The sequence below is a fragment of the Mus caroli genome, chromosome 3 (assembly GCF_900094665.2).
Source record: "Mus caroli chromosome 3, CAROLI_EIJ_v1.1, whole genome shotgun sequence".
Lineage (NCBI taxonomy): Eukaryota > Metazoa > Chordata > Mammalia > Rodentia > Muridae > Mus > Mus caroli.
In genome coordinates this window covers 26,142,080-26,168,471 of record NC_034572.1, presented here as the reverse complement: position 1 = coordinate 26,168,471, position 26,392 = coordinate 26,142,080, and the positions used below count along the sequence as shown (strand labels likewise).

The 26,392-nt window shown below is 43.0% G+C and overlaps 1 protein-coding gene across 4 annotated transcripts; it reads right to left on the bottom strand.

Moving 5' to 3' along the window:
• Positions 1 to 243: 243 nt before the first annotated feature.
• Skil (SKI like proto-oncogene) lies at positions 244 to 25,112 on the bottom strand. Of its 4 annotated transcripts, XM_029475271.1 has the most exons (8): positions 24,928 to 25,112; positions 23,036 to 23,424; positions 21,689 to 22,838; positions 7,958 to 8,055; positions 6,060 to 6,292; positions 2,708 to 2,937; positions 2,126 to 2,350; positions 244 to 1,277 (listed from the first exon to the last, which is right to left on the bottom strand). In XM_029475271.1, the coding sequence occupies exons 3-8, from the start codon at positions 22,775 to 22,777 to the stop codon at positions 1,119 to 1,121; spliced, it is 2,034 nt and encodes a 677-aa protein (XP_029331131.1). In that variant the 5' UTR covers positions 22,778 to 22,838; positions 23,036 to 23,424; positions 24,928 to 25,112; the 3' UTR covers positions 244 to 1,118. The 4 variants fall into 4 exon arrangements, with proteins under 4 accessions (XP_029331131.1, XP_021014621.1, XP_029331130.1 ...); XM_021158962.2 differs by having other exon boundaries at positions 6,198 to 6,292; positions 21,689 to 23,424; XM_029475270.1 differs by lacking the exon at positions 24,928 to 25,112 and adding an exon at positions 24,500 to 24,519 and having other exon boundaries at positions 21,689 to 23,424.
• Positions 25,113 to 26,392: the final 1,280 nt, after the last annotated feature.

The following is a 26,392-nucleotide window of genomic DNA, read 5'->3' as shown; positions in this document are numbered from 1 at the left end:
AAAAACGTCAGACTTTATGTGCAAAAATCAAAAACAAAGAAAAGTGCAAAGGCTGCCCTTCCCCAAATCACGGAATTCATTTGTCATCTAAAATTCCTGTTAGTAGCAGATACTTCAATTGTGGATTATTAACCTATCACATATTCTTAGCTGACTGTAAATTCCTGATTTTAAGATTAAAGAGTCATAATGGTCCATTCGTGCAAGTTTTAAGATAACATTTAAACATATAAAAGTCCAAAATAATCTTCAAGATATTTAGTATTTTATAATTTAAAAGAAAAAAAATCCATTATATAAATTTCATAAGACCTTTGTAAGACTACATATAAAACTATACAAGAGGATTGTGAGTTACATAGGAACCAACGTACATCAGTGGAATCCATTTTCCTCGTGAGCATGAATGAGTACTTTCACACCACTGTTAACAGGAAAAGTTCAGAAATCATTTTAATTTTCTGAAGTCTCACACACACAATCTAGATATAGTCACTCTTAAACAGAAAGACAAATTACAACTGCTTCTTGTGTGCAGCATCAGGGCACAGCAAAGGGTGCCCTTCTCCCCCCCCCCACCCCACCCCCCACATACACACACCGTATGTTAGGGAGGTGGCACTATCATTCCATCAGTCAAATTCCTCTAGGACGAAACAGAAGAAACCCATTCTACAACCTGAACAAATTAACAACCGGCTTCCCAAGAGTCTGTAATGAGAAGGATACAAAATAGCTTTGTATCATAAACATTACCTCTGTATCTAACGCTGAGCCTGAAATACTGCCTAACATGGACACAGGTAATTTCCACCACAGAGTGCAGCTTTCTTTGGAAAGTATGCAGCTGTTAGGAATACAGGTAGACTGACTACAGGTTCAAACTACACAGGTTATTATTACCAAGCCCGCTGGAAAAGTACAAAGAAGCACACAGTTTCATTCATTCGGAAATGGAAAATTTTGTATTAATATATATTCTTCACTTTTGCTGTCATACAAATAAAGAGAATGCCTAGCTACCTTCATGCAAATAAGATGTTAGAATTCAATGTCCAAAGCAAGCGGCAAACATGAAGCCCTGTCAGCCACACACAGGTGTGTCTCTTCTTCAGCTCTTAGTCCTTGGAGGTCTTGGATGACTTCACAATCTGCAGTTTCAGCTCCTTTATCATCATCTCCAGCTTCTGTCTCGCCTCCCGCTCCTGTCTGAGTTCATCTTGGAGTTCTTGCCTGTCGGCCTCAGCATGGTCTAGTCTTTGCCTCAGTTCTGCCAGCTGTGTGATTATTTAAGACCATGTTAGCTTTCCATCACTGACTTTTTTCCCATTTAATCATCCTACCATGGTTAGGAAACAAACTGCCATTTGCTTTTTACAAAACAAACCGTTTTCCTGCATATCTTGGAACACCTAGTACTTGTGACAACTGACAGGACAGTGGACTGGAGGACTGGGAGCGTCAAGAGGAAGGAGCATGTAGCTCACGCTCACAAAGGCTCCTGGCGTCACTCCGACTCTCCACAGCCGCCATGTCCACGTGCTCACCTTTCCGTACTTGAGACGACAGTAGTAACACAGCCTTACTTTCTATGCTTGCCTCCACTTCCAAACACAGTAGGCAATAGTTTATGGTTGCTAATTCGAAACAAAAGCTCATCTTACTCTATCAAAAGAATGAAAAACTAGATTCTAGTTACTTGTTTATCCATTTATATGGTACCAGAGATTGAGTGCAGGGCCCTTGTGTGTTAAGCATAAGCTTTACCAATCTGCTTCATTCCCTAGCCCAAAACGATACAAAATCTTATGCAGACTACTAGACATTAGTAATCTAGATAGCTAAATTACAGAATATCAATTACATAGTAAAGATTATTTATTCACGTTTAATCCCAGCACACAGGAGGCAGTCAGATCTGATTTTGACTCTACAGTGATACCCTCTCCACACACCCCCACAATGAAAACAGAATAAAGGGGCAAGAGGGAGGGAAAGAGGAAAAGAACTCATCACCTTAGTGAATAAACGCTGTGCCTGCAACAATCTCCCATCCTGAAACCTAGCCTTCCAAAAGCAAGCCCTTGACAGTAAGGCCCAGCCCGCGCTATGGGCTGCCACTCACCTGAGCCGCGTACTCAGCCTCCCTGTCCTTCTCCAAGGTTGAGTCACAGGTGCATTTCTGCTGCATCACCTGCTCCAGCTTTTTCTCTAAGTCTCTCTGTTCAATATAGAATTCCTCCATCCTCTGAGCATGCTCACTCTGTAAAGACTCAAGCTCTTTCTGTAGATTCTGCTGCTCTTCAGTGAGCTCCTTCATGGCCTTTGAACTGCTCAGCATCTCCACCTCCTATAACATAAAGGAATAGCCCTTTACTTCTTCTCCATTAGGAAAAAATAAGTCACAAGGCAGCTGAAGTTCAGCTCTGCTATCATGTCTATAGAGAAGCGACTGTCATGAAGAACTGCTCCTTAGCACGAAACAGAGCAGTTCTGAGTTCATCTGCAGTGTCTAGTCTGGCTCTCTTACCATGAAAAGGTATCTTAACCATGGCTACTTCTAGCCGGGCAGTGGTGGTGCACACCCAGTACTCAGGAAGCAAAGGCAGGTGGACCTCTGAGTCCCAGGACAGCCAGAGCTACACAGAGAAACCCTGTCTCACGGAAACCACAGAGAGAACTATGGCTACTGCTTAGGACAGCTTACCATCTGCAGCTGCTGCTTCCTCTGCAGAATGGAGTTCAGCTTCTCCTGCTGTCTTACATAGGTTCTCATCACGTCTTCCATGATCTTCCCCTTGTCGTCTTCACAAGTACCATCTCTGACCAGAAGTGGAGAGGAATCTTCTGAGTCACGCTTGCTTGTGCCTCTCACTAAGCTGCACACAGCAGACTCAGGTTTCTTTTTACTTGTAGAATTATTTGAGATTGATGAATCTTTAGAAAAAAATGGGGGGGGGAGAGTATTAATACCACTGGTAAAAAGTCACTGGAACAATCCATAAGTAATATTAAAAAAAAATCTATGTATAAATCAATCAAAAGCAATCAAATACTTAGGGAAGAAAATAAATAAATGTTGTGCCAGATGACAACTACAAAAGAAACTAACATATGAAGACAGGAAATCTACTCAGTGTATCCACAGCAAAACCCAGCTCTTATTTCTGCAGAAATTAACTAGCTCATTCTAAGAATCACATTGAAATGTGAGAAATTCTAAATACCTAAAACAAACTAGAAAAAGAGTAATAAAGTTGGGAAGACTCACGAAGACCCAACTTCAAATCTTCCTACAAGCTACAGAAACCACAATGTGGGGCTGATCGTGAGGAGACCTGAGTTTGAATCCCAGAACACTTGTAAAACTATGTGCAGTAGCACACATTGTAATTCCAGCCTTCCTAAGGCAAAAATAACTGCAGATATAGTTGAATCCCTGAAGCTCAAAAGACAAATGACCAAAAGACTGTGTCTCAAGGCAAGAGGTGAAGAGCAGCACTCAAAGTTGTCCTCTGACTAACACATGCACCCCACACAAATGTATGCATCTATATGTACACAAACACACATACACACAGTCAAAACTGTAGTCCTGACATAAGACTAGGCATTTAAATAAGCAAAAGAGAGCGTAGAGTCCAAGTCCCACTTCCACAGACATATGCTAAAAGTAGAATGATTCACAATTCTACATGGCCTGACCAAGGATAACATGCAAACTTATAAAGCATTACCTATTTTTAGAGCAAAGTATATGGATATGTATGTATGAAAACATAATTATGAAGCCTATTGCTTTGTTTGCTAACATAAAAAGTTGACAAAAAAAATTCAGAATCCAAGCTAGGAGTGGTAGGCAACATACACCTGTGATCCTAACACACAGGGTCTGATCTAGGTCAAACTCAAGACCAGCCTGGGCTACCAACAAGGATCTGGTCTTAAAAACTTTCAATGCTCTTTTTATGGCATCAAGACAATTCAATTAGGAAGGAACAATCTTTTCAAAAATAAACAGCAATACTAACACACAAACAAAGAAAAAAGCAAAACTCCTATTAATATAAATGTTAATTCAAAATGACCTAAATACAAGATCAAAGAATTTAACTGTAAAAGCTAAAACCATTGAGTATAAATCTCTCTGGCCTTGGACTAGACAATGCATTCGTAGGTAACACACTGAGGTAAGAAAGCAAATTAAACAGACAAACTGAACTGCATACAAACTGCAACCTCACTAACAGAAGGAGGAAGGGAACTGAGTCTGGCAAGTCCTACGTCTAAGAGGATCAATCATAAAGAGAGCTCTGGAACTCACCCAACGTAAAAACAAGCACGGGTTGTGAGTTAGGCTTTTTCTTCAAATAAAATATCCAATGCCCAGAAAATCATGTATGATTTTTTACAAACGTACTCAGCTTCAGTCATAAGTCCAAATTACTCAAGACACTGTATCATAACCACTGCAATGACTGTACTCAGAATAGACAGGTCCAAGTGTTGACACAGATGTGCAGACAGGGAAACCTCCGTGGACTGCTGAGAAATTCACAGCCGTGTACCTACTATGGAACAGTCTAACAGTCTCTCAAAAGATTAGCAGTTATACAGCCCAACACATTCTACCACTAAATATAGACTAACAAGAACTGGAAATGTATGTCCACTCTAAAACTTGCATACAAGCTGGCAGTGTTCTTCATAATAACTGCACAGGGGACACAATGCAAAACATCTACTGCCTGAAGAGGGGCTAAACAAAACACACATAGCCACAGAAAACATTACGTTCTTTTCTTAAAAGAAATTGTTCCTGCCAGAAACACAGTAGAGAAAACCATCCTAGTAAAAGAAGCCAGCCCTCAAAGCCACACATTGTCCTTCTTGTTATCTACACTGTCCAGAATAGGCATATCCATAAAGACCGCACACAGTCACGGAGCTAAAGGGGAAGAGGGCTGACTGCTGGAGGACGGCAGGAATCCCTACAGGAGCCAGGACAATGGTCTGGGACTAAACAGCTGTAATGCTGTTCACAAGGTGGTGGTTACACTAAAGACAATCGCGTTGTACACTTTGAAGTTCGATGGTAGGTCAAATGTACCTCACTCAAGTGTCTTAGGCTTGGTTCCTGTTAGTTGTGTTTTGCCTGTGTGTATATTGCATATTATGTGTACACATATGCCGTACCAGCAGTGGTCAGAAGAAATTAGGTCCCCTGGAACTAGAGTCTCAGGTAAGTTGTGAGCCACCATGTGGGTGCTAGGAATCAAACCCAGGTCCTCACCAAGTACCCTTACCACTGAGCCATCAAGCCAATCCCTTACATCACTTCTTTATCGTTAAAAAAAATGAGTTAGAAGTCAAACAGAATGCAAATATGTTATAATAATATATGAATCATTACTATCATAGTTCAATTCAGAGGAAACTGAGTCACAGCAATTACAGGAAGCTGTCACACTGTATGAAGACAGGAGACAGCAGGACTACAGGATGGAGACCCATGGGGATGCTAAATTACTTCAACTGCACTGCACTGAGCAAGGCCAATGGACCAGGGTCTATCTTCATGCACACCTCTCCTATAGTCTAAGGTATCTGAGAAAGCATAGGAAACATGCAGGTTTTCTCCGAGGTACCAGCCAGCACCAGCACCAATGTCACCTGTCTGTCCCAACCTTGCTTTACTGTCTTGAACCATGAGTCCAGTGTTAAATATAATTAACATCAGGTAAGTGGCATGCATCTCTGTTCACAGGAAAAACAAAACAAAACAAAGAACAACAAAGCTACGGGATTCTACCAAGACAAAGCAGTGAGACCACTGAAGCTGTTCCCCGTCCTCTCATGGCCCTCCATAGGCTGACAGCATTCTAGAAAGCTCAACCGAGCTGCAGAGAAACCACCCAGAATTTTCAAAGTTAGAACCGTTTTAAAGTAAAAACTGTGGTTCTATAGGGGAAATTGCCTTAAACATAAAATGCTTTTAAAATACTGAATAAATGGGTTTCTTAACTAGCTGATTTTAAAAATAACTTCTGAATACTTACCTAAACAACTGTATAATTCTCTACTGGTTTTTAAATCCATTTTCTCCTGCTCCTCAAGTGAGACGTCTGGGTAAGACACTGTTTTTTGATGCTGACTACTCTCATGAGGCTTTTCTGACTGTTTGGAGGTGGACTTACTTGTCTCTGCCTTGGTGGCCTCTTTAGACTGGGACGCAGCAGATGTGAGCGACACATTCGGTGCAACCACTTTGTCACACATGTACAGATAGTAGCTGGGGCAGAGAGGAAAAACAAACACACATTACATCATACTGAAATTTGAATTGAGACGTGACCTCGTTCTAGGACCTCAGTTCTCAGCTACAAGAATAACCAATGTAAACATATAAAGAATACAGGCCACGGAAAAGATTTCTTAGAAGAGGAAGTCCATAATTAAGGACAGCAAAACTGAGTGATTTTTGTTATTTTGAGAGTAATTTCAAACACTAAAAAAAAAAAAAGTGTCTTCCCCTTTCCCACAAACCACCTGACAATTCAAAGCATGAAACACCCAGTATGATATCTCACATTTATAAGCCCAAGACTTAGGACTGCCACTTAGGAATTCAAAGTTAGCCTGGGCAACAGAGGGAGCCAGGGAGCTCCAGGCCTGCTTCCCTGGGCTATCGTAAGACCCTTTCTGAAAGCACAACTAGCTACAGGCATGAAGCTCTGGAGCTTCTCTGAAGCTCGGCTGGTGAGGTCTCAGGGACCATATCTACCTCAGAGAGAGAACAGGTTCTGGGAATAGTGCCCTTGCATCAAAACTCATAGAATGAGCTCCTAAAAGTATTAATAAAGTAGCAATAATATTAAAGCTAAAAAGGACAACTACTGATTTTTTTCAAAGTTCATGTAACTTTGAGCTTATTGGGTTATCTGCAGGTCTTACATAACAAACTTGAGATATTTAACAATTTGATCTATAAATCTAGGTAACCTTCCAAGAAAAGAGACGGCCCCTTATCTAGCACTGCCCCGTACTTTCATCCCTTTTACGGCTCAATCTCTTCCTTTTCTAATTCGTCCCCACTCCTCCTCTATTTTCCTCTAAAGGGGGTGGGGGGAGCAGACCTCCCAGGGTATCCACTGAACGTGGTATAACAAGTTACAATAAGACCAGCGTCACATCCAAGCTGGACAAGACGACCCAGCAGAAGGAAAAGGGTCCCAAGTGCAGGCAGAAGAGGCAGATGTCCCACGTTCTCTTTGTAGGATACCTATGTTACTATTCTTTATTTCTGAGTCTGAACACTTGGTATTCTAATTAAAAATTAAACAATCTTTCATGGACTTAATAGTGCCCAAAAGACTTATTAAGAAACTGTGTGATGGTGATTGTGTGCGTGTGTGAATTTTAAGGTTCAGACTGACAACTAGGATCTTTATTGAAATATACGCTCTTGATTGTGAAGGATGTAGTTATTATAAAATCTCCAAGTTTCAAAACCGATTGTTTTTAAAATTACTATGCAGGGGTAAACATCTTTAATCTCAGCACTCAGAAGGGAGAGACAGGTAGGACTCTGAGTTTGAGGCCAACCTGAGCTACATAAGGAGGCCAGTCGGGGTTAACAAACAAACAAACAAACAAAAAGCAAAGTAACACTTTCAACTCTTGAAGAGTCAATTTACCTCTTAAAGGTAAATAAAATAAACTGATTCAATTTCTACTTCAAGATAGAAATTTTATATACACACACACAAAAGGTGCATTCAATCCCAATGCTCTTGCCTAAAACAATACTGAATCTTCAAAGGTAATTAGTTAACAAGAAAAACCTAAAGGGGAGTGACTTAAGTCTTAATTCCCAGAATTGCATCCGTTAATAAACAGATAAACAAACCAACTAAGCAACAAAGAAACAAGCAAACCAACTAAGGCCGTCACTCACCTGGGGTGTAAAAATGAATGTGTCTGAGGAGCATGGTCACCTTCCTGTTTTATAACAGGATACCATGATGGCAATTCCATTCCCGATGGTGTATCTGTCTGTAGGAGTACGTAGAAAGGTACATTATTGAGGGGAAAAGATGATTTCTCTTTGTTGAATATGGTTCAAGGGACAGAACCCAGGGATTAAATCCAGGGCCTTGTCCGGGTTAGGCAAACACTCTAACCACTGGGCTTCACAGCCAGCTCCCCTTTGGCTAATCTTCTGTCTACTTGATAGGGCTGCAGAACAAGCAGTCACATTTCTAAGGCTCAGCTTCTACTAAGAGTGCTCCCACAGTGCTATGTCTCACTCTGAAACTTAAAGACTGCTACTTGTGGTCACAACTCACAATACCCACATTCAAATGGCCTGGCTTACCAGAAACAATTTCAAATAAAATAACACAACCCTGAAAATACACAGCATTGAGGACTCTTACTCTTGGTGCCACAATCAACCTCCCTCTACCCCACAGCCACAGCACTTACTAAAATGTTGACTAGATACCATTCTATAGCAGTAAGTGCTCTGGCCAATTAAATGTGAAACTACTGTGCTTGCTAGTAAGAATTAGCAAGCCATATTCCTCATAGATATTAAAAGCTGGTTTTTAAGTACCTATAAATAAAGGAACAGGGGAATGATAGCTGGTGATTTCGTAAATATTACTGGCTAAGAATTTTACACTCTGATTAACTCTAATAATGCCCTTCCATTAAGCAGGGGTCACTCTCTGCTCACATCTTAGAACAACACTGAAAGAATGAATCGCCATGGTTCCAGCAGCTTCCTTGTCCTGGCCTGGTTTATAACTTGTCCTCCTCACGTACTTCCACGGTCACTCCCCTTACGTGAGGGAAAATAGGGAGCGAGGTTCCCTGACAGAAAAGTGGAGGAGCTGAAGGTGCCAGATGAAAGCAGACAGCAGAGACGCGCTATCCACAGGTCCTAGTGGGTTAAAGGACAATCACCTAACAAGCCACCTGGCCACCTGGCTAGTCTCCGAGCCCTCGCCTCTGAGAGGCTCCAATCCCACCTGCAGTCAGAAGGTGGGCGGAGGCCAGCAAGCTCAATGAAACCCACAACTGTTGGTACAGCCCTGTGCAGAGACTTGCCTGGCATAACCCAGGCCCTGAATTCAGTCTCCAGCACAAGTCCCTCATACAGGGATGGGCACCAAACACTAACAATTAGGGAAGCTGGCTTACATGTCCCAGTATTTTAGGTCAAGAAAGAACACAAAGGGAAGGATGACACGCAGTTATTATTAAAAGTAAAATCCACTCCGAATGGCCCAGGGGAGGAAACATGCTGCTAGTGAGAAAAACCAGTGTGAGTGAAGAAACCTCGGACAAGCAGCCCAGTGCCTGCAACCAACCAACAACAAGAAGACAAAAAAAGACAAGGAACAACTCCTAGAGTCAACTTTACACAACTTCACAATCTAAATGTGACTTTATTGCCAGGAAAGGGTTTTTTAAAAGACAACTGAAAAGCAATGTTGGGTGAGGTGGCTCATACATTAGACACGTAAGCCGGTGAGCCGGACAACCAGAGTTCAATCTCTGGAACCCATACAGTAGAAGGAGAACTGATTCCTGTAAGTTATCCTCTGACCTCAACATATGTTATTGTGGTACATATATGTTCCCCCCAACAAATAAATGTAATTTTTAATATTTAGAAAAGAAAATATGGTAATTTGTATTGCTGTGTGTATGTGTCTGTGTTTGTGTGTGTGTGTGTGTGTGTGTGTGTGTGTGAGTGAAAGAGAGAGAGAGAGAGAGAGAGAGAATATGCAAGCAAGACCGCACCAGCAGTAACAGTGCATAGTGCATGGATAGTGCATGGCATGCATTTGATCCTAGCTCTCAGGAGGCAAAAGTAGGGGGATCTCTCTGAACTCAAGGCCAGCCTGATCTACAGAGTGAGTTCCAGGAAAGCCAGGGCTACATAGAGAAATTCTGTCTCAAAACAAAACAGAATGGGTTATTCATCGAAGACTTCTACAGGAGTAAGCTATTTTTCTGGAAAAAAAAAAATCCACAAACTAATAAAATACTCGTTAAGATTCAAGTGAATACCACAACTCTGATGTGTTATTCAGAATCTGCTCAAACTCAACCACTTACTTACAAAGTAAAGCAATCAATTGTTCACAGGTTCTCAGCCTAAAAAGAACTGACTTCTAGCAATACATACTAAATGACAAATGTTCATAGACCACTGATAACTTGGGAGAAAGAGGAATTACAGAGTATAACCATAAAAACTGCTATAGCAATAGACAATCTGAGGGTGTCAGCATAGACCAGAGCAAGTCATTTACTACATTTCAATTGTGTATGACTAACCCAGAACTTTTGAGTTACTATGGTAACTGGTGCTTAAGTCTTGAGTCTAGATGACATCATCAAGCTATATTCTGAATACTATTTAGATCTAAATAGTATTTGAAACATTTAAACTCACTTTAAATAGTTACAATTTCAGGACTCTGAAGGGTGGCTCTTGTGGAGGATGCAGGGTCAGTCCCCAGCACCCACATGGAGGCTCATAACCATCTGCAACTCCAGTTCTAGGGGATCAAACATCTTTTGATCTCCAAGGTTACCAACCACATAAGTAGTATGTAGACATATATACAAGCAAGCAAAACACAGAAAAATATAAAAATTTTAAAGACACACATGGCGTATTTTTTTTTTTTCAAAAACCTGACTTCTTTAAAATTGTGATGATGCTCAAGGGTAGCTTTAACCCCATTTGATAAGAGGGCATGTTGAGAAACATCAGCAAATTACTCTAATAATCCAGGGAAATTTAAGATTATCTTGAACTAAGTGAAATATTTTGGCTAAACTCACTTAAAAAACAAAACTCTTTAATAGGTCTTATATCTTTTTTTTTTTAAGATTTATTTATTTATTATATGTAAGTACACTGTAGCTGTCTTCAGACACTCCAGAAGAGGGAGTCAGATGGTTGTGAGCCACCATGTGGTTGCTGGGATTTGAACTCTGGACCTTCGGAAGAACAGTTGGGTGCTCTTACCCACTGAGCCATCTCACCAGCCCAGGTCTTATATCTTAAACAAGTCTAAATATAGTGCCCAATAAATCATTTCACACTTTAAAGTTAAAAATCACTACACTGAACCACGCATTAAAAAGGCTTTCCTAGTATTTCGACTAGAATCTGAAATCTTCAGAATCGCTTGCAGGAATTTCTCAAAACTTTGACTTGGAATATGACCACTTTAATCATTAATTTCATTTCAAAAGTCTACTTTGACTTTTGTGGTCATTTTATTCATAATACAAGCACAATGTGTCCTTTCTAAAAAAATTTGAGGCAGTGTCTTGTTGTATAAAGCAGGCTGACCTTGAACTCAGAGATCTACCTGCCTTTGCCTCCCAAGTGCTAAGACTAAAGGCTTGAGCCATCATGCTTAGTTATGTGTTTATTTCAGCAATTTCTCTACATTTGAAACATTATCTAAAGTGGCTGCATTTATTAATTTTTAAGCATTCATCTTCCTCAGTTTCTATTCTTGTTTCTTATTCTTACATCTGTCAACTAAAAGAGTCACAGACCACAGGCTCTAGTTTGCTGTCTGTTGCTTCGATAAATACCATGACCAAAGCGGCGTGGGGAAAAGGGCTGTGTGGCTCACACTTCCAGCTAACAGCCCATCATCACGGGAAGTCAGGGCAGGAACTTGAGGCAAACTGAAGCAGACACCCATGGAGTAAGGTTGCTCCTGGCTTCCACTCAGCTAGCTTTCTTATATATAGCCCAAGATACCTATGGCTGATAATGCTTACACTGGGGTCAGCCCTTCTACATCAATAAGCCACCAAATAATGCCAATCTGATCAACCCAACTGAGGTTTCCTCAGGCAACTGTGGACTGTGCCAAGCAGACAACTGAAGCTAGCTGGAACCTCCCTGTAACAATTACCTAATACTGTCCCGAGCCAAGGTCCGTATTCCCTAGTCAACACTAGTAAGTGGCTATCTGGCCTCTCAACAGTAATTTGAGGTCAAGAGCATGTTTATTTTGTATTCTCAGTAGCTAGCACTGTGCCTACCATGCTGGGTGATTTTGAATGCCCAGGAGTGGCAATCGTTCCATGGCAGAGCCTTTCTTTGCCTGGCATATGTGAAGCTGCGGGCTCAATCATCAGCACCAGCGAAGAGAACAGGAAAGGACAAAAGAGGCAGGGGAGACTGGTACAATGTTACTGGCTACCAAGAAACTCAAGACACTCTCATATTTGGATCTTTCTCCTCCATGAAGCACAGGGAAGCTGAACCTGTTTGGCTGCACTTTCTAAGTTAAATTAATGCAAATCCTACAGAATGCACAATGCCAATTGTGAAAAAGAACTGAAAGTTCATTTTGCCTAAAATGCTGTGGTAAGCCATAAAACCCACTCCTAACAAATTATCCTAAGTACATGTTAAAAACAATTAAGCACATATTACAAAATGAAACATTAACAGTCATGCCAGATTTTCTCTTCTAAGCCTGCATTTGAGTCAACATACAAATTGGGATTTTAGAAAAAGAATATAATTAAATGGTACAGCAGTAATGGCCTTGATCAAAAATACAAATGAGATCCCAGAAACCGGAGCATCTCCTGCCTTTGTCTTACACTCAGTGTGGGACAATCTACGCCTTTGTGAACTCAAACATTAAAACATGCCTTTTCTCACTTGGCAAGTGGAGAAGAACATCACTCAGTAATTAAAGGCAGAGGCTCACTACTTAAGTGCTCTAACTGCTGGGCTGCCCCACTGTCATCTACATCAGAATTAACAGACGGCGCCCTTTCACACCTGTGAGCAAATTTCAAATACATTATTTCAATCCAAAGGTTCCTTTTCTACTAAACATCAAATTAACATCCATGAAAACAAAATTTAAAGGTTCCCAAAATGTACAGTAAATTCATTTTTAATAAATAACCCTTAGAAACAATGTTCAAGTTTTCCTTCATGTCCACATCTTAACTCGGGCACCTCAAGTACACAGCCCTTACATAACCAGATGGCCTAGGAAGCATCTATTGGTTTGGGTGACACATCCTAATCAGTTTCACAATGACAGATTTTAGGGAACTTGACTTCATTTTTTAAAAAGTTTTGGTAACACTTTAAAAACAAAAGCACGTCAACCCACTCCAAGCTATTTGTACTCAAATACTCCAAACTGCATTGACATTCTTTGTGTGTGTGTGTGTGTGTGTGTGTGTGTGTGTGTGTGTGTGTGTGTTTCGAGACAGGGTTTCTCTGTGTAGCCCTGGCTGTCCTGGAACTCACTTTGTAGATCAAGGCTGGCCTCGAACTCAGAGATCCGCCTGCCTCTGCCTCCCAAGTGCTGGGATTAAAGGCGTGCGCCACCATGCCCGGCTTTTACATTGACGTTCTTATGAGTGCCAGAATTACACTCAAGAATAAACTTGGTTTTTAAGTAGTATACTTGTTTTTTAATTATAATAATATTATGCTCTTTAATTTGTAGTGACAAACGCTTATTATATAAAAAACTGATACGTCTTAACATGCTGATAAATCTTCCAAATTCCCAATAAAAATTAAAATTAAGACATTTTAAAAGTTTCAAATGTTTTTACATTTAGAGTGAGTGTATGCGTTCATATGTGTGTGGTTGAAAGAACGTGTGTATGTAGCCAGATGTGGTGGCGCACGCCTTTAATCCCAGCACTTGGGAGGCAAAGGCAGTCGGATTTCTGAGTTCGAGGCCAGCCTGGTCTACAAAGTGAGTTCCAGGACAACCAGTGCTATAAAGAGAAACCCTGTCTGGAAAAAAACAAACAAACAAAAAAACAACAAAAACCAAAACCAAAAACAAACAAACAAAAAAAACATGTGTATGTGCATGAAACAGTTCTCTTCTTCTACCAGATACCCTGAGGACTGATCTCAGGTCATCAGGATTGATGGGAATGCCCTTACCCACTGTCATCTATCTCACTGACCCCTCCAAAAAACCTTGTAAAAGCAGAATTTTTTAAAATGCTAAAAATAGGGGGTAGAAAGGTGGCTCTGTAGATAAGAGACTGTCACCTCTTGCAGAGGAACCAGGTTTGATTCCCAAACCCACATGGTAACCTGGAAATACCTAAAACGCCACTTTTAGTAGCTATGACAGCCTCTGCTATGATTTATTTGCAGGCACCAGGCATACAAGTGACGCACAGACACAATTCAGACAAACAGCCACACACATCAAGCAACAGTTAGTGCTACAAATAAGAGTCATTTTTAAATCGTGTTCAAAGGCAGCTGAATGCCCGTTGATAAGTCTAACAGTCTTAATGGAATGCTTATATGAAAACTAAAATATAACGTACATTATTACGTAATAGGCTCAACATAAATCAATAACCTTACCAAGGACACTATTAGATAACATAATCATTATTGCTTAGGAAATACCCCCTTTAGTATGAAGTGATACCCCTGGCTCCGAGCCTCTTTAGCATATGTAACACTAAGACATTCAAGTGGTCAATAAATGACTGCAGGGATACACAAAGCACCTCCTACCCAAGAGCTGCCAACAACTTTCACGAAAAGAAACCCAACCCCTCAGATGGTATCTGGTTTCCTCGGCGTGGCCAGCATATTGTGAATGAGTATGTCAACAACTGAAGTGAAATAGTGTTATGAGGGAGCTAACAGCTACTTAAGAGCTTTTCAGATTTAGGTTTAGGCTGCACTTATTGAGAATTAACCAACCTAATGCAAAACTGAGGCACAATGCCCTGAGCCCGTGCATTAACGACTCTAGAGCTGATCCCATGGATCGCTGGGCGTGACATCAGTGCTGGCTGCTCACACTGAAAGACATACCACAGAGGGCCCAGGTGGAAAGCAAAGGCTACACTTCTTATAATAAATATCTATCTTAAACTTCATGTGAAGAACTGATAAAAGTCTTGTTAAGGAATTAAAGAAATGAGGAAGAAAAAAAAATTTTTTTTTTTTTTTTTTTTTTTTTTTTTGGTTTTTCGAGACAGGGTTTCTCTGTATAGCCCTGGCTGTCCTGGAACTCGCTCTATAGACCAGGCNTTTTTTTTTTGGTTTTTCGAGACAGGGTTTCTCTGTATAGCCCTGGCTGTCCTGGAACTCGCTCTATAGACCAGGCTGTCCTTGAACTCAGAAATCCGCCTGCTCTGCCTCCCGAGTGCTGGGACTAAAGGCGTGCGCCACCACTGCCCAGCTAGAAAATAAAATGTTATACCATGAACTTTACGTAAGAAACTGCAACCATCAGTGTGCTGCTTTTTCCTCCAAGTGCTTAGGATCAAAGCCCAGAGCCTTGGACACACCAGTCAAGCATCCAGCCACGGGGCCACATCCTCAGACAATTAAGCAGTGCTCTAGTTTGCTTTCAGTCACAGTGACAAAACACTGACCAAAAAACAACTTGGGGAGGAAAGAAAGGGTTTATATTTACATGACTTTTACTTCCTAGTCACTGTCCATCATGGAAGCGAAGTCAGGACAGCAACTCAGGCAGGAACTGAAGCAGAAACCACGGAAGTTAGTTGTGGTTTGCTTAGCTTGCTTGCTTCTAAAGCCAGGAACATTTGCCCAGGGGGTGGCCCTCCCACATCAATTAGCAATAAAGAAAATGCCCCAAGACTTGCCACAGGCCATCCCCCCAGTTCAGACTCCTTTAGATTAACCCTGCTAGCTGAAGTCAAGTAGAAAAAGTAGCTATTCAGTAGTTATTCAATGCCATAAACATATTTTCCCTGAAATACTTGTCAACTGTTTAACATGTTACGTAACATGTATAAATCTAAGGCTTTCTGTATAGACAGATGTGTACCAGAAGGGCAAAAAGGTAAAAAGGTAATGGGTCCTAAAGAGCTGGCTGTCAATCACATCTGCAAGTAACCAAGCCTGGGTCCTTTGAAAGAGCAGTAAATGTTCTTAACCAATGAGACAGGTCTCCAGATCTCGTGTGTGTGTGTGTGTGTGTGTGTGTGTGTGTGTGTACATGCACTGAGATGCATATGCATATATATGTATGTATACATATATCATGTATATACATATATGTACACATGTATATACATACACACTTTTTGTTTTTTGAGATTTCAGAGGTGGTGCCTTTTTCCATGCTTCAACTTTTAACTTTACTAACTCTGTATCTGGAACAGTTTTCTTTTGAGCAGCATGTAACTGCTATTTTTAGCCAATCTGGTAAATCTGGCCATTAACTGGGGGGTGTTCAGACCATTTGCACTTGCTGTTGTTATTAATACCACTGCATGCCATCTACCCTATTATTATTAGGACTCCATGTGTCTCCTGTTCTTTTGAAATTAAAAAAATAAATATAAGGCTTTATTTTTCTACCTTATTTGGAAACGCATGCATCTTAAAAATATGGTGTGATCTGAGCCTTCAAAAAATGTTCACTATCAATACAAGAAGAAAATCAGCTTTCCTGTATTAATACTCTCAATTTTCTATTTTATTCTATTTTTGTGTTGGCTCTATTTAAATGCTAGCGACCTACGAAAATGATTTCATGCTCCTTCTGCCCCTTGTCAGCGTGGTAATGAAGAGAGTTAAAGATGCCAAGCCACTGACTGCGTGTGATGGCTGGACTGGTACTGTTCGTGGAAACTGACAAAGCATCCTCCCGAGCATTTTCTGCAGGGCTTACTTCTCTCATGGAGCCCCACAGGAGACAAAAAGGACAGATGAAAAGTAACTCAAGATAAAAAGGATCAATATCTAACTTTTTCTGTGTCTTCTTAAAAAACAAACAACAAAAAAACCCACTAGCAAGTCCATCTTAGATTAAGAAAATTAATGTCCTATATTAATTAAGACATACTATTCCAAAAGCGTTCTAAAACTTTACAATAAACCAGCCAACGTCTACTACTTAAAAAAACCCTCTAAAGACTCCACTACCATAAACCCCCTGTTAAGACCCACTGTGAAAGGAAACGGTATAGCAAAAGAACTCTGAGCCAATCCAAGCAAGTCTGCACTAGGCTCCGTCATCTGAAACCTCACGGTGATGTCACCACCGCAAGGAAACCAGTCAACATACCTGTTTGGGTTGTTGCAGTCTAATAATTTTAAAATGTTTCTTATTACAAACCTCTCTCATACATAAGTGGTAGAGGAATTCCCACGTACACATTAATATTTCAGTAACCATTCAATACCATCTGTCATCTCTACATAGACTTCCAATTTCCAAATGCTTTCACATCTATCCTCTCATTTGACGAATTATACTTAGCTGTATATATAAACTATATACATAAAAGGTTAAGCCACTATTTTAGAACAGAAAACAAAAAACCTGCTGGGCTGTGTGGCACACCTTTAATTCTAGCACTTGGGAGACAGAGGCAGGTGGATCTCTGAGGCCAGCCTGGTCTACAGAATGAGTTCTGGAACACCCAGGAATACACAGAATCCTTGATTATGTTATGCCTAACAAGGGGAAGGCCTTGGATTTGACCTCAGAACTAAAAAAAAGAAAATTAATAAATACCATATATTAAAAAGTATTTGCTTAGAGCACTAGGATTATAACAAGAAGCCTGTTTCCTACAAAGATAGCACCCTGCCAGAGAAGATAAATATGTGTACCATTGTTCCAGTGATCACTGCAGAAACAAAACTGCAAAACTAAAGGGAGTGAAATGGTTAATTTCTCTGAGGGAGGGGAAGTATGAACTGAATCTCAACAGAGGGATAACACTAGCTAAGCTAAGTTCTCCACCAACTTAGAGGAAGTATCTCTAAGGTGTTTATCTTAGGGACATCTGCATCATAGATCACCTAAAAAACAATAGTCCCTTAAACGTATAAAGTAAACCTACACTACTGTACTAAGAGTAGAGAAATCTAAATGTTAGAAATCTTAATTCTAATAAGTTTTAAGAGCATACATCACCCTTCTTTAAGGATCTTTATATGAATGAGTGTTTATTTGGATATATTTATGTGCCTATTGCCTTCAGAGGCCAGAGGAGGACTTTAGATTCCCCCTAGAACTGGAGTTACAGATGGGTGTGAGCTGCCATGTGGGTGCTGAGAACCAAAGCTGAGTCCTTGGCAGAATCAACCAGTGCTGAGCCATCTCTCCATCCCAGCATACACCATTCTCACCTCAGTGAATTAGAAATTGTCAGGCCTGTGTTAACAATGAAGAACCACCGACAATTCTGTTATCAGCTAAGTATAAATGACCTTCTCTAATATGCTTGAAAATAATCTTAAGCATCAACCTTGAGGCTTATCTGCCAATAACGTACTTGCTTAGCCTTGTTCTAGAAGCAGAATTTCAGTTGCTCTGATTATCTGGCTGAATATCTACTGATAAGGTGAAAATCTGCATATTGAGCATTCTAAAACACAACAGCCATTTTCTAAATAAAATTCACACTAATTTTTTTTTTTAAATCTATCATTAAAGGGTCTGGAAATACCCATTGTATTGTGCAACTCAAGAATATCTAAAATTATATGTACTCTTTCTTCTTGAGATAAGATCCCATGCAGCCCTCAATCTCCCTATGAAGCCAAGGATGACCCTCCTACTTCCATTTCTCAAATACAGGACTCCAGGTACACACCACCACCCATGGTCTACACAGTGCTGGAGATCAAACCCAGGACTCTGTGAAGGCTAGGCAGGCTCTCTACCAACTGAGCCCGGTAGAGACCCATCAGGAATTTTCTGATGACCTAAGAAAGGCTCCAAAACGTTGTAGTTTCTACCAAGAAAGAGCTGAGCTCTCCACTAAGAACACTTAATCTTACCTCACTTATCCCAGAATCTAAACATAGCTAACTATGCAAATTAAATATGTTAGCTACGCAAATAAACAGCTTATTGGTCATTACTGATACAATTTCTGTTCTTTAAAATAAGTTGCCACAGTGACTGGTGAGATGGCTCAGCTGGTAGGAGCACTGGCTGCCCTTCAAGAGGACCTGAGTTCAATTCCCAACACCCACACTCACAACTGTCTGTAAGTCTAGTTCCAAAGGATCCAATACCCTCATAGACCCACATGCAGGCAAAACACCAATGTGTATAAAATATGGATGTTATTTTTAAATACAGTAAGTAAAAAGTTGCTACATTTACAAAAAATGCCTACATTTTCAGATTTCTTTTTTTTAACTTTTTTTTAATTTATTATTTATTTATTTTATTATATGTAAGTACACTGTAGCTGTCTTCAGACACTCCAGAATAGGGCATCAGATCTCATTACGGGTGGTTATGAGCCACCATGTGGTTGCTGGGATTTGAACTTCGGACCTTCAGAAGAGCAGTCGGGTGCTCTTACCTACTGAGCCATCTCACCAGCCCCCAGATTTCTTTTTATTTGAATTCAAAATGAGTATTTTAACTACATAACCCATATCAAATTACACTGGTCACTCTAAATATAATCTCCTTCATTTAGAAGGTTAAAGTATTCAGCACAGCCTTTGGGTTAAACAAAAGTTTGATTTGATTCTTTTACAATGAGTTTCCTCATCAATTTGGTTTGCCTGGCAACCAACAAGTAAAATTCTAACTCTCTGAATGCCCTAAAAAATATCTACTCCAACCCAAGACTGCTTTCCCTTGTAAGTACTTCAGTTTTGTGCAGTCAGTAAAGAACTTAAGAGCCATTATGTTAAACTAATCACTAATACTATTCTTCAAATAGAGCTTCTGCTGTTTCAGGGACGTTTTCTCCCCTTACTCAGAAGACCTACCTTCAACCCACTCTACCAGCTGCCAGGTATACACCAGACACGCCTACCTAACAGGAGGACATAGTCTAAGTCACTTCCCTCACAGATCCTTGAAAACTACCTCTCTATGTTTAGAGGAAATTTAAAAATGTACAGTAACCTCACTTTTAAAGCTGCTTGCGTAAGTGTTAAATACCCAATTTTCTTCTGAAGGTTTGACTGGAAAGTTTCCTGAACTCCCCTGACTTCCTTCAACTCACATAAAGTTGGAAACAACACAGCCCAAGACCTCCAGCAAACTCTGAGGAAAACAAAAGAAAGAAGGGGTCTCGCATACCTTCCCCAAATCAAATAAAAAGTGTTATCTGTATTATTGCATCTCAAGAGACGGAGAGTTTCAATTCCCTCTCTATAAATTTTTCGTTTCAAACCAAACTGGGCCATATTTCTCAGATGGGTTTCCACCCAAGCTCAGAACAGGTGATTCTAAGAATGCTGTCAAGAGTAATGAAGACCAGAGCAAGAAGCCCCAGCAAATAACACAGCCACTGTCAGACACGTATGGAGAGTGGCTCTAATAAGCTGAAGCAGACAGAGGTATACACATCTCTGAGTAAGACTCCAGCACTGCACAAACAGAGCTAAAGGCAAGTTTTCCACTTTGAAATAATGGCATCAAGTCAATCCTGCTTTAAAACCAGTTCACATTGCACCCAAAGAACTTATCTTAGTCGCCACCGTCGAGGCGTGTCAGCGATAACTTTTAGGAAAGCAGCAAGCTATCCTAAGGAAAAGTCTAGTTCCCTCCATGTTGTGCTTCAGCCGAAAACTACTGGCTCAGAAGACACTGGAGGTCCCTCAAAAGCTTAAGTGCAGAACACCCAATATTAAATTATAATTTAAGCCTACCTAAAACTGCTATAAACAACCCTGAGTTACTTAATAAAGTTTCTCCCATTAACGGAAAGTGGTAGTTCAAAGGCAATAAAAACTAATAATGGAAAACTTTAAGTTCTTAAAATGTAGCCCAGCTTCTGTTCTAAAAATTAATTACACAAAATTTCCATGAAAAACAGCTCTAGAGTAACGATCAATACATTTTAAGCAGTGCTAGGTATATTACATATTAATTTCAAATCAAGTAGAAAAGTATATAAGATAACCATATCAAGGTTTAATACTTCAAACCTTTGTCTTTCATCAGGCATTCAAACTCTTCATTAGAATAAAGACATTATCTTAGCCTACCAGATAGTACTGTGGAAGGGGTAATACGTTTAAGATCTCTTTGCAGATAGCTTTTCATAGCAGTATTTCATTAAACTGAAATAACCTTTATTCTACCTCTACATCACAATTGTTCAAAAACATTCCTTTCTTTTATATTATAAACAAAATCTTGGTTACTAATACCAAATTACTCAGATAAATGTCTTAATTTGATCTGAACACTGATCAATCCTCAATCCAAGCACAAAAACATCAAAAACCATTGGTAGTTCTTCAAAAAGCAATTTTGAGCCTATCACCAGACAGGTTTGCAAATGGAGATTGCAAATGGAGATAATGCCACACCAAAGTGTGAACCATCTTGAGTCCCAGGCAACAGATTGAGTCAAGAAGCAGGATGTGTGAAAGAGATTGGCCAAAAGAATTCCCAATGCCTGCAGTTCTAGAAGTATCATTTTTGACTGGAGGCTCATTCTCTTATCTGTAAAATGGGAATAATACTACTTTTCTCTCGGATGAAAAACTACAGGAAACATGGCTAAACACAAACATGGCACTGATGGGTCTTTGCTGTTCCATGAACAAGCCGAAGCACTAGCTTCACAATACAAAGAGATAGACACAGAATTAGGATACCATTAGTATTCAAAATCATCACTTAAAAAAAAAAAAGGAACTTGCCTTTGATTGGATTCTCTTTCCATTTCTCAGGCTAAACTTCTCCTTCATTTCTTCTAAAATTATCTTCAGTTTCTTTTCTTCGGGTGTCCCTAGGTATTTTTGGTTCACATGAAGGTAACAGTGCCACTTGGCTGACTCAAAGCCCCAATGGCAAGTTCTCTTGTCAGGGGATCTGTGCGAATGCATGACGAATGTCTGGGGAGCAAACATTCCACAGCACTCCAGACACTGGATACAGGGAGCATCGGGCTGAACATAAAACTGAGGCGCAAAGAGACCCTGACATTTGCCCAAGCATTCATGTTCCACTTCAAAGGCACTGCCAGTTTCCTTCAACTGGGCCAGAGAGCTTTTAGCAGGAAGTATGCTACCATTTTGAGGAAAAGTTCGTGGCCGCAGTAAAGCATTACAGAGTCTTTGTGCATCGGTCAACGTGATCAGCCCACAGGATGGGGCATTGAATGGGAGTATTCCTAAGACCTTTAAGATATGAAGCTGGTCTGAAGTACACCTTGAACAGTAGATGTACAGCTCATCACATACTGTGTTTATCTGCTGGAGTGAAAATTCTCGGAGGACAGAGTTTAAGACTTGGGGCAAACAGAGTCTCTTTTCTCCTCCAACTTGAAAACAAGAAATAGACTCCCCTTCCAAAACCGTCTGAGTGAGCTCTGTGGAGCTATCAGAAGGAATGAGAAGAGGGCCGGGAAGAACCTGAGGAGAGGGAAGAGGCAGGAATACAGTCGGTGACATGCTCTCCTGGGAATAGCGAGCAGAAAATGCTGCTGGTCCACCCAAAGAGCTTTGGCTGCTTAAATGGAATTGTGCCAGTGTGTGTTTCAGACTGGGGTTTAAATTTAAAGTTTCAGGTAGAGAAGTACAGTTTCGCTTGGCGTGCTCGCCATCGGGCTCCACGGATGCATCTCCGTAGTCATCTAAGTGCTCCTTCTTCACCTTGGTCAGGGTTTTCCCATTGGCATGAATGTCTGTCATCATTTTTTTCACAGGAGGACTGCCATCATCCTCCATCCCGTTCAGCTTTTTATTTGAACCCTGAACTAAGGAGAACTTGGACTGGAGGTTTTCCATGGCCACACTGGTGTTTTAAATGATTAAGTCTGCAACTGGCATGTTGTTCTCGGTTCCTAATCTGAAGAGAAAAGGGGAATGTATACAAATACTTATGACTCACTTAGAAATGTTTACTTTCCAAAGATGAATTTTCTTACTCAATAGACTGTACAACTCTGTTTTGGTTTAGCTGTACCTTAAGATATAATTGAAAATGCTACAAAACTTCTCAGTTTTGTTTGCTTCTAATAACAAAGAAAATAATCGTAAGCACACCTCTGAGAAAATCCTTGTTTTCTTGAGTACTTCAGGTATTTGTATTAAAATAAAGCTAATTCCTCAATTCAAGAAGTCCAAAGTTCGGTGTAATGGTTGAGTTTGGTTGGTTTTGTTTTTTAAGCAAAGCATGTGGGAAGTTTATGCCATGACTGTATCCTGAAACTACACCCAAACATGAGTTACAATGACGCAATGGGTTTAATTTTTGCCAAGAACACCAAAAAAGAAGAAGCAGGTATCGTCACTGAAAATGGTAGTCTGCCGCTCTGTGCTGATAAACTGAAGACTCCACCTGAACTTTTATAATTAAAAATATACAGATACTAAATGAAAAAGCTGTCCAGTTTTATCTTCAGGGATTACAGTTCATTCTTCTTTTAATTGATCTGGAAGAGAAAGGGGTGGGAGTTACATTTGAATTAGCTCCAGAGGCCAAAGGGTCTGTTTAAAACCAGTTTCTTAATCTTAAACTCAGTTCACTTTACCAAAGGTAACCCTTGGGTGGTTTCTTCCAACCTAACACCAGTTATCTAAAAGAAACTTCATCTAAATAGGAAGCAGTCCAGACGGTGGGTAACAGAAGCATTAAATAATCTCTCTCCAAACAAGGACAAGAACACAAATTTAGAATACGAATAACCAAATCTCAACTATGCATGCCATTTAAATTAAAAAAAAAAAATCCTTTCTCGTTAGAAAAAAAAAACCTGTAGTTTCTGCTCCCCCCCCCCAAGATACATGTTAATATACCTACCATATGCAACTAAGCTTCAAGTACATTCATACATACTATCTTTTTGGAATGAAGAAGAAAAAAACTTTCCCTTTAAAAGGTTAGCGAATTTGCCTAATGGAAGCCAAAAGCTGTAAGACTCCACGCCTGGAAATCTCCATCCTTGAGCAAGACTAATCCGGGACAAAAAGCACAAGGCAGACAGACCTCACAAAGAATGCAAATGGAGGCAGAGTGGCGAAAAAGAGTATTCATCCACTTCCCTCCCAGTAAAAGCCGACAAATAAAAAGCTTTGCTTCTAAACTCCCAGCAATTTATGTTAACACAAACCCAGAGAATTATGGACGAAAGCCACCTAGCCACCGTACTGTGACTTTCGCCACTACAGGAATACCTCAGCCAAGGCGAGCCAAGGAAAAGGGCAGGAGGCATGACCTAGACCAGGGGCACCCCCACAGCCCTGCGCACACGCAGAGACACCCACTCATCATCAACCCAAAGGACAGAGAAGCAGGGGACTCCCGGCGTCTGGTGAGGTGAGAGGGGGCAGAGGAAGTAGGAGTCCTCCCAACCCCCACCTCTGTGACTGGGATCACCCTAAGTGCCCTCCCCACATCGCCCCACTGCGGAGGCCGCCGGTGGAAATACCCCACGTCCCCGGCCCGCGGGAAGTTCTCTGGGGTTACTAGGCGCCCCAGGGCTGCGCCTCCCCCCCTCCTTGACCCACCCTGAGCCGTGGCACCCACAGGGGCGCGGGCAGGTTAGGCGCCAAGCCCGGAAGCCCGCGTCGCCGGACGCTTAGAGCTGGGGCCAGCCCGGGGCATCCCCGCCGAGCGCAGACGGCCGGGGGATGGCGGCGATGACCAGGGTCCAGGTCTCCTGGGTCCCGGCGGCTCGGGTCAAGTGCACCGCCATCCCCTCCCAGCTGACCCGTCCCAGAATCCGCGAGGCCTGTACACCCGTGGGACCCACGCCGCGCGCCCTGTGCCCGCGACCCCGCCCGGGACCCCCACGCATCCCGGACGCCACACTCAGGCCCTCCGCGCCCGGGCAGCCCCCCGGGGTCTGTGCCCTCCCCATCACCCCCGCCGCCGCCGCCTCAGCGCCCCCAGAGGCCGCACGCCCCTCGCGTCCCCTCGCGACCTGCGGCCGCACCTGTGCCCGCCGTCGCCGTCGCCGTCGCTCGCCCGCCGCCTTCGCTGTGCCGGCGCCGCTCCGAACCCCACACACATCGCTACACACAGCCTCTGACGTCACCCGGCCCGCGGCCCGCCCACGTCACTGCGGAGACACGGCTTCCCGCAGACGCCGCCGCCGTCTCCGGCCGCCCGGGGGACAGCGAGGGCGGCGGGCGGGGGAGGGGAGGGAACGAAGCCAGCGGCGCCGCGCGGCCCCGCGCCAGCCAGCCCCTCGGGCGCGCGCGCCGTCTGGCCTATTGTGGCTCCCGGCGGGCTGCGCGCTGCAGGCTGCGCGCGCGGCCCCAGCCCCGACCGGGGCGCGCGCCTGGCGCCTCGGCCGCGCACGCGCGTGCGCCGGGCTCCTGCTCCCCCGCCCCCCTCGCGCGTGCCCCGCGCTGCTGGCCCGGCGCGCCGTCTGGGCGGCTGGCGCACGGCGCTGTCTGCGGTACCCGGCTCAGACAGGATGTTCCCTCGGCCCCACCCCCGCCGCCCTCCTTCCTTCCTCGAGTCGCTCAGCCGGCTGTCTGGGGCCGCCCTCGCCACGCCCGCCGCCGTGTGGCGACGGGCCAGACCTGGGGGCGCCCTGGCCGCCGGGCCGCCGCGCGGCGAGGCGGGGGTGAGAAGGGGGAGAGGGGGCAGGGCGCGGCGGGCTGCACTGTGCGCGACCCCGGCAGCTGGCCGCGCCCGAGGTCAGGCTCGGCCAGCCCCCCCCCCCCCCCCCATCCCGGCGGCCGCAGCTGGCCGCCCGGCCCCGCCCCGGAGGTGGCCTGCGGGTGGCTCCCCGCCGCGACCCCCGGGCTGAGCCCGCCGCGCAGACGCCCCCGCGCTGCCACCGCCCCCCCGCAGCGCTACCACCTGCCCCCGTGCTTCCCGCTCCCAGTGTTGCCACCCTTCCCCCCGCCCAGTGCCTCCGTCCCCCCCTCGCGGCCGGCGGGCAGACGTCGCGGGGCCTCTCGCCCCCGTGGGGCCTCCCGCCGCGGCCGCCCTGCCAGCTGCCCGTGAGCAGCCCCGCCTGGCCGCTCTGGGGTGGCCTGACCCGGCCGCCATCGCCCCGGAGGCCGCGGTTTGCGCACCGCGGGGACAGACCTTGCTGCCCCAGCTGCTCTCGGCCTCCATAAGTGACCCATTCTAATTCACTAAGCACTTTGGTTGGGGTTTTCGGGTGGTTTTTTTTTTTTTTCTTTCTTTCTTTCTTTTTAATCTTTCCAGAGACCGTAAGAGGTGGAGGAAGATAACCACTTTCGGCTGCCACCTCGAACCGCCGGCGGGGGTGGGTGAGGGGACTTCCTAGCCAACGTATCCAGGATCGCTCGAATATTCAACTCTGTGAAGCTAGCCCGTCATATTTCGAAACACCAAGAAATCCCCTTTTCTCCACCCCACCGCAGGATCAGGAACTGAAATAGCGCAGCGAGTAGCACTGCGCAGACTTCGGGAACTCG

Excerpts from the sequence above, each read along its gene's own strand:
- Skil (XM_029475271.1), bottom strand. The coding sequence starts at position 22,777 with ATGGAAAACCTCCAGTCCAAGTTCTCCTTAGTTCAGGGTTCAAATAAA. Across the intron at positions 2,938-6,059 it reads AGAATTATACAGTTGTTTAG|ATTCATCAATCTCAAATAAT; the intron begins GTAAGTATTCAG and ends TTTTTTCTAAAG. Across the intron at positions 2,351-2,707 it reads GGAAGCAGCAGCTGCAGATG|GAGGTGGAGATGCTGAGCAG; the intron begins GTAAGCTGTCCT and ends TTTATGTTATAG.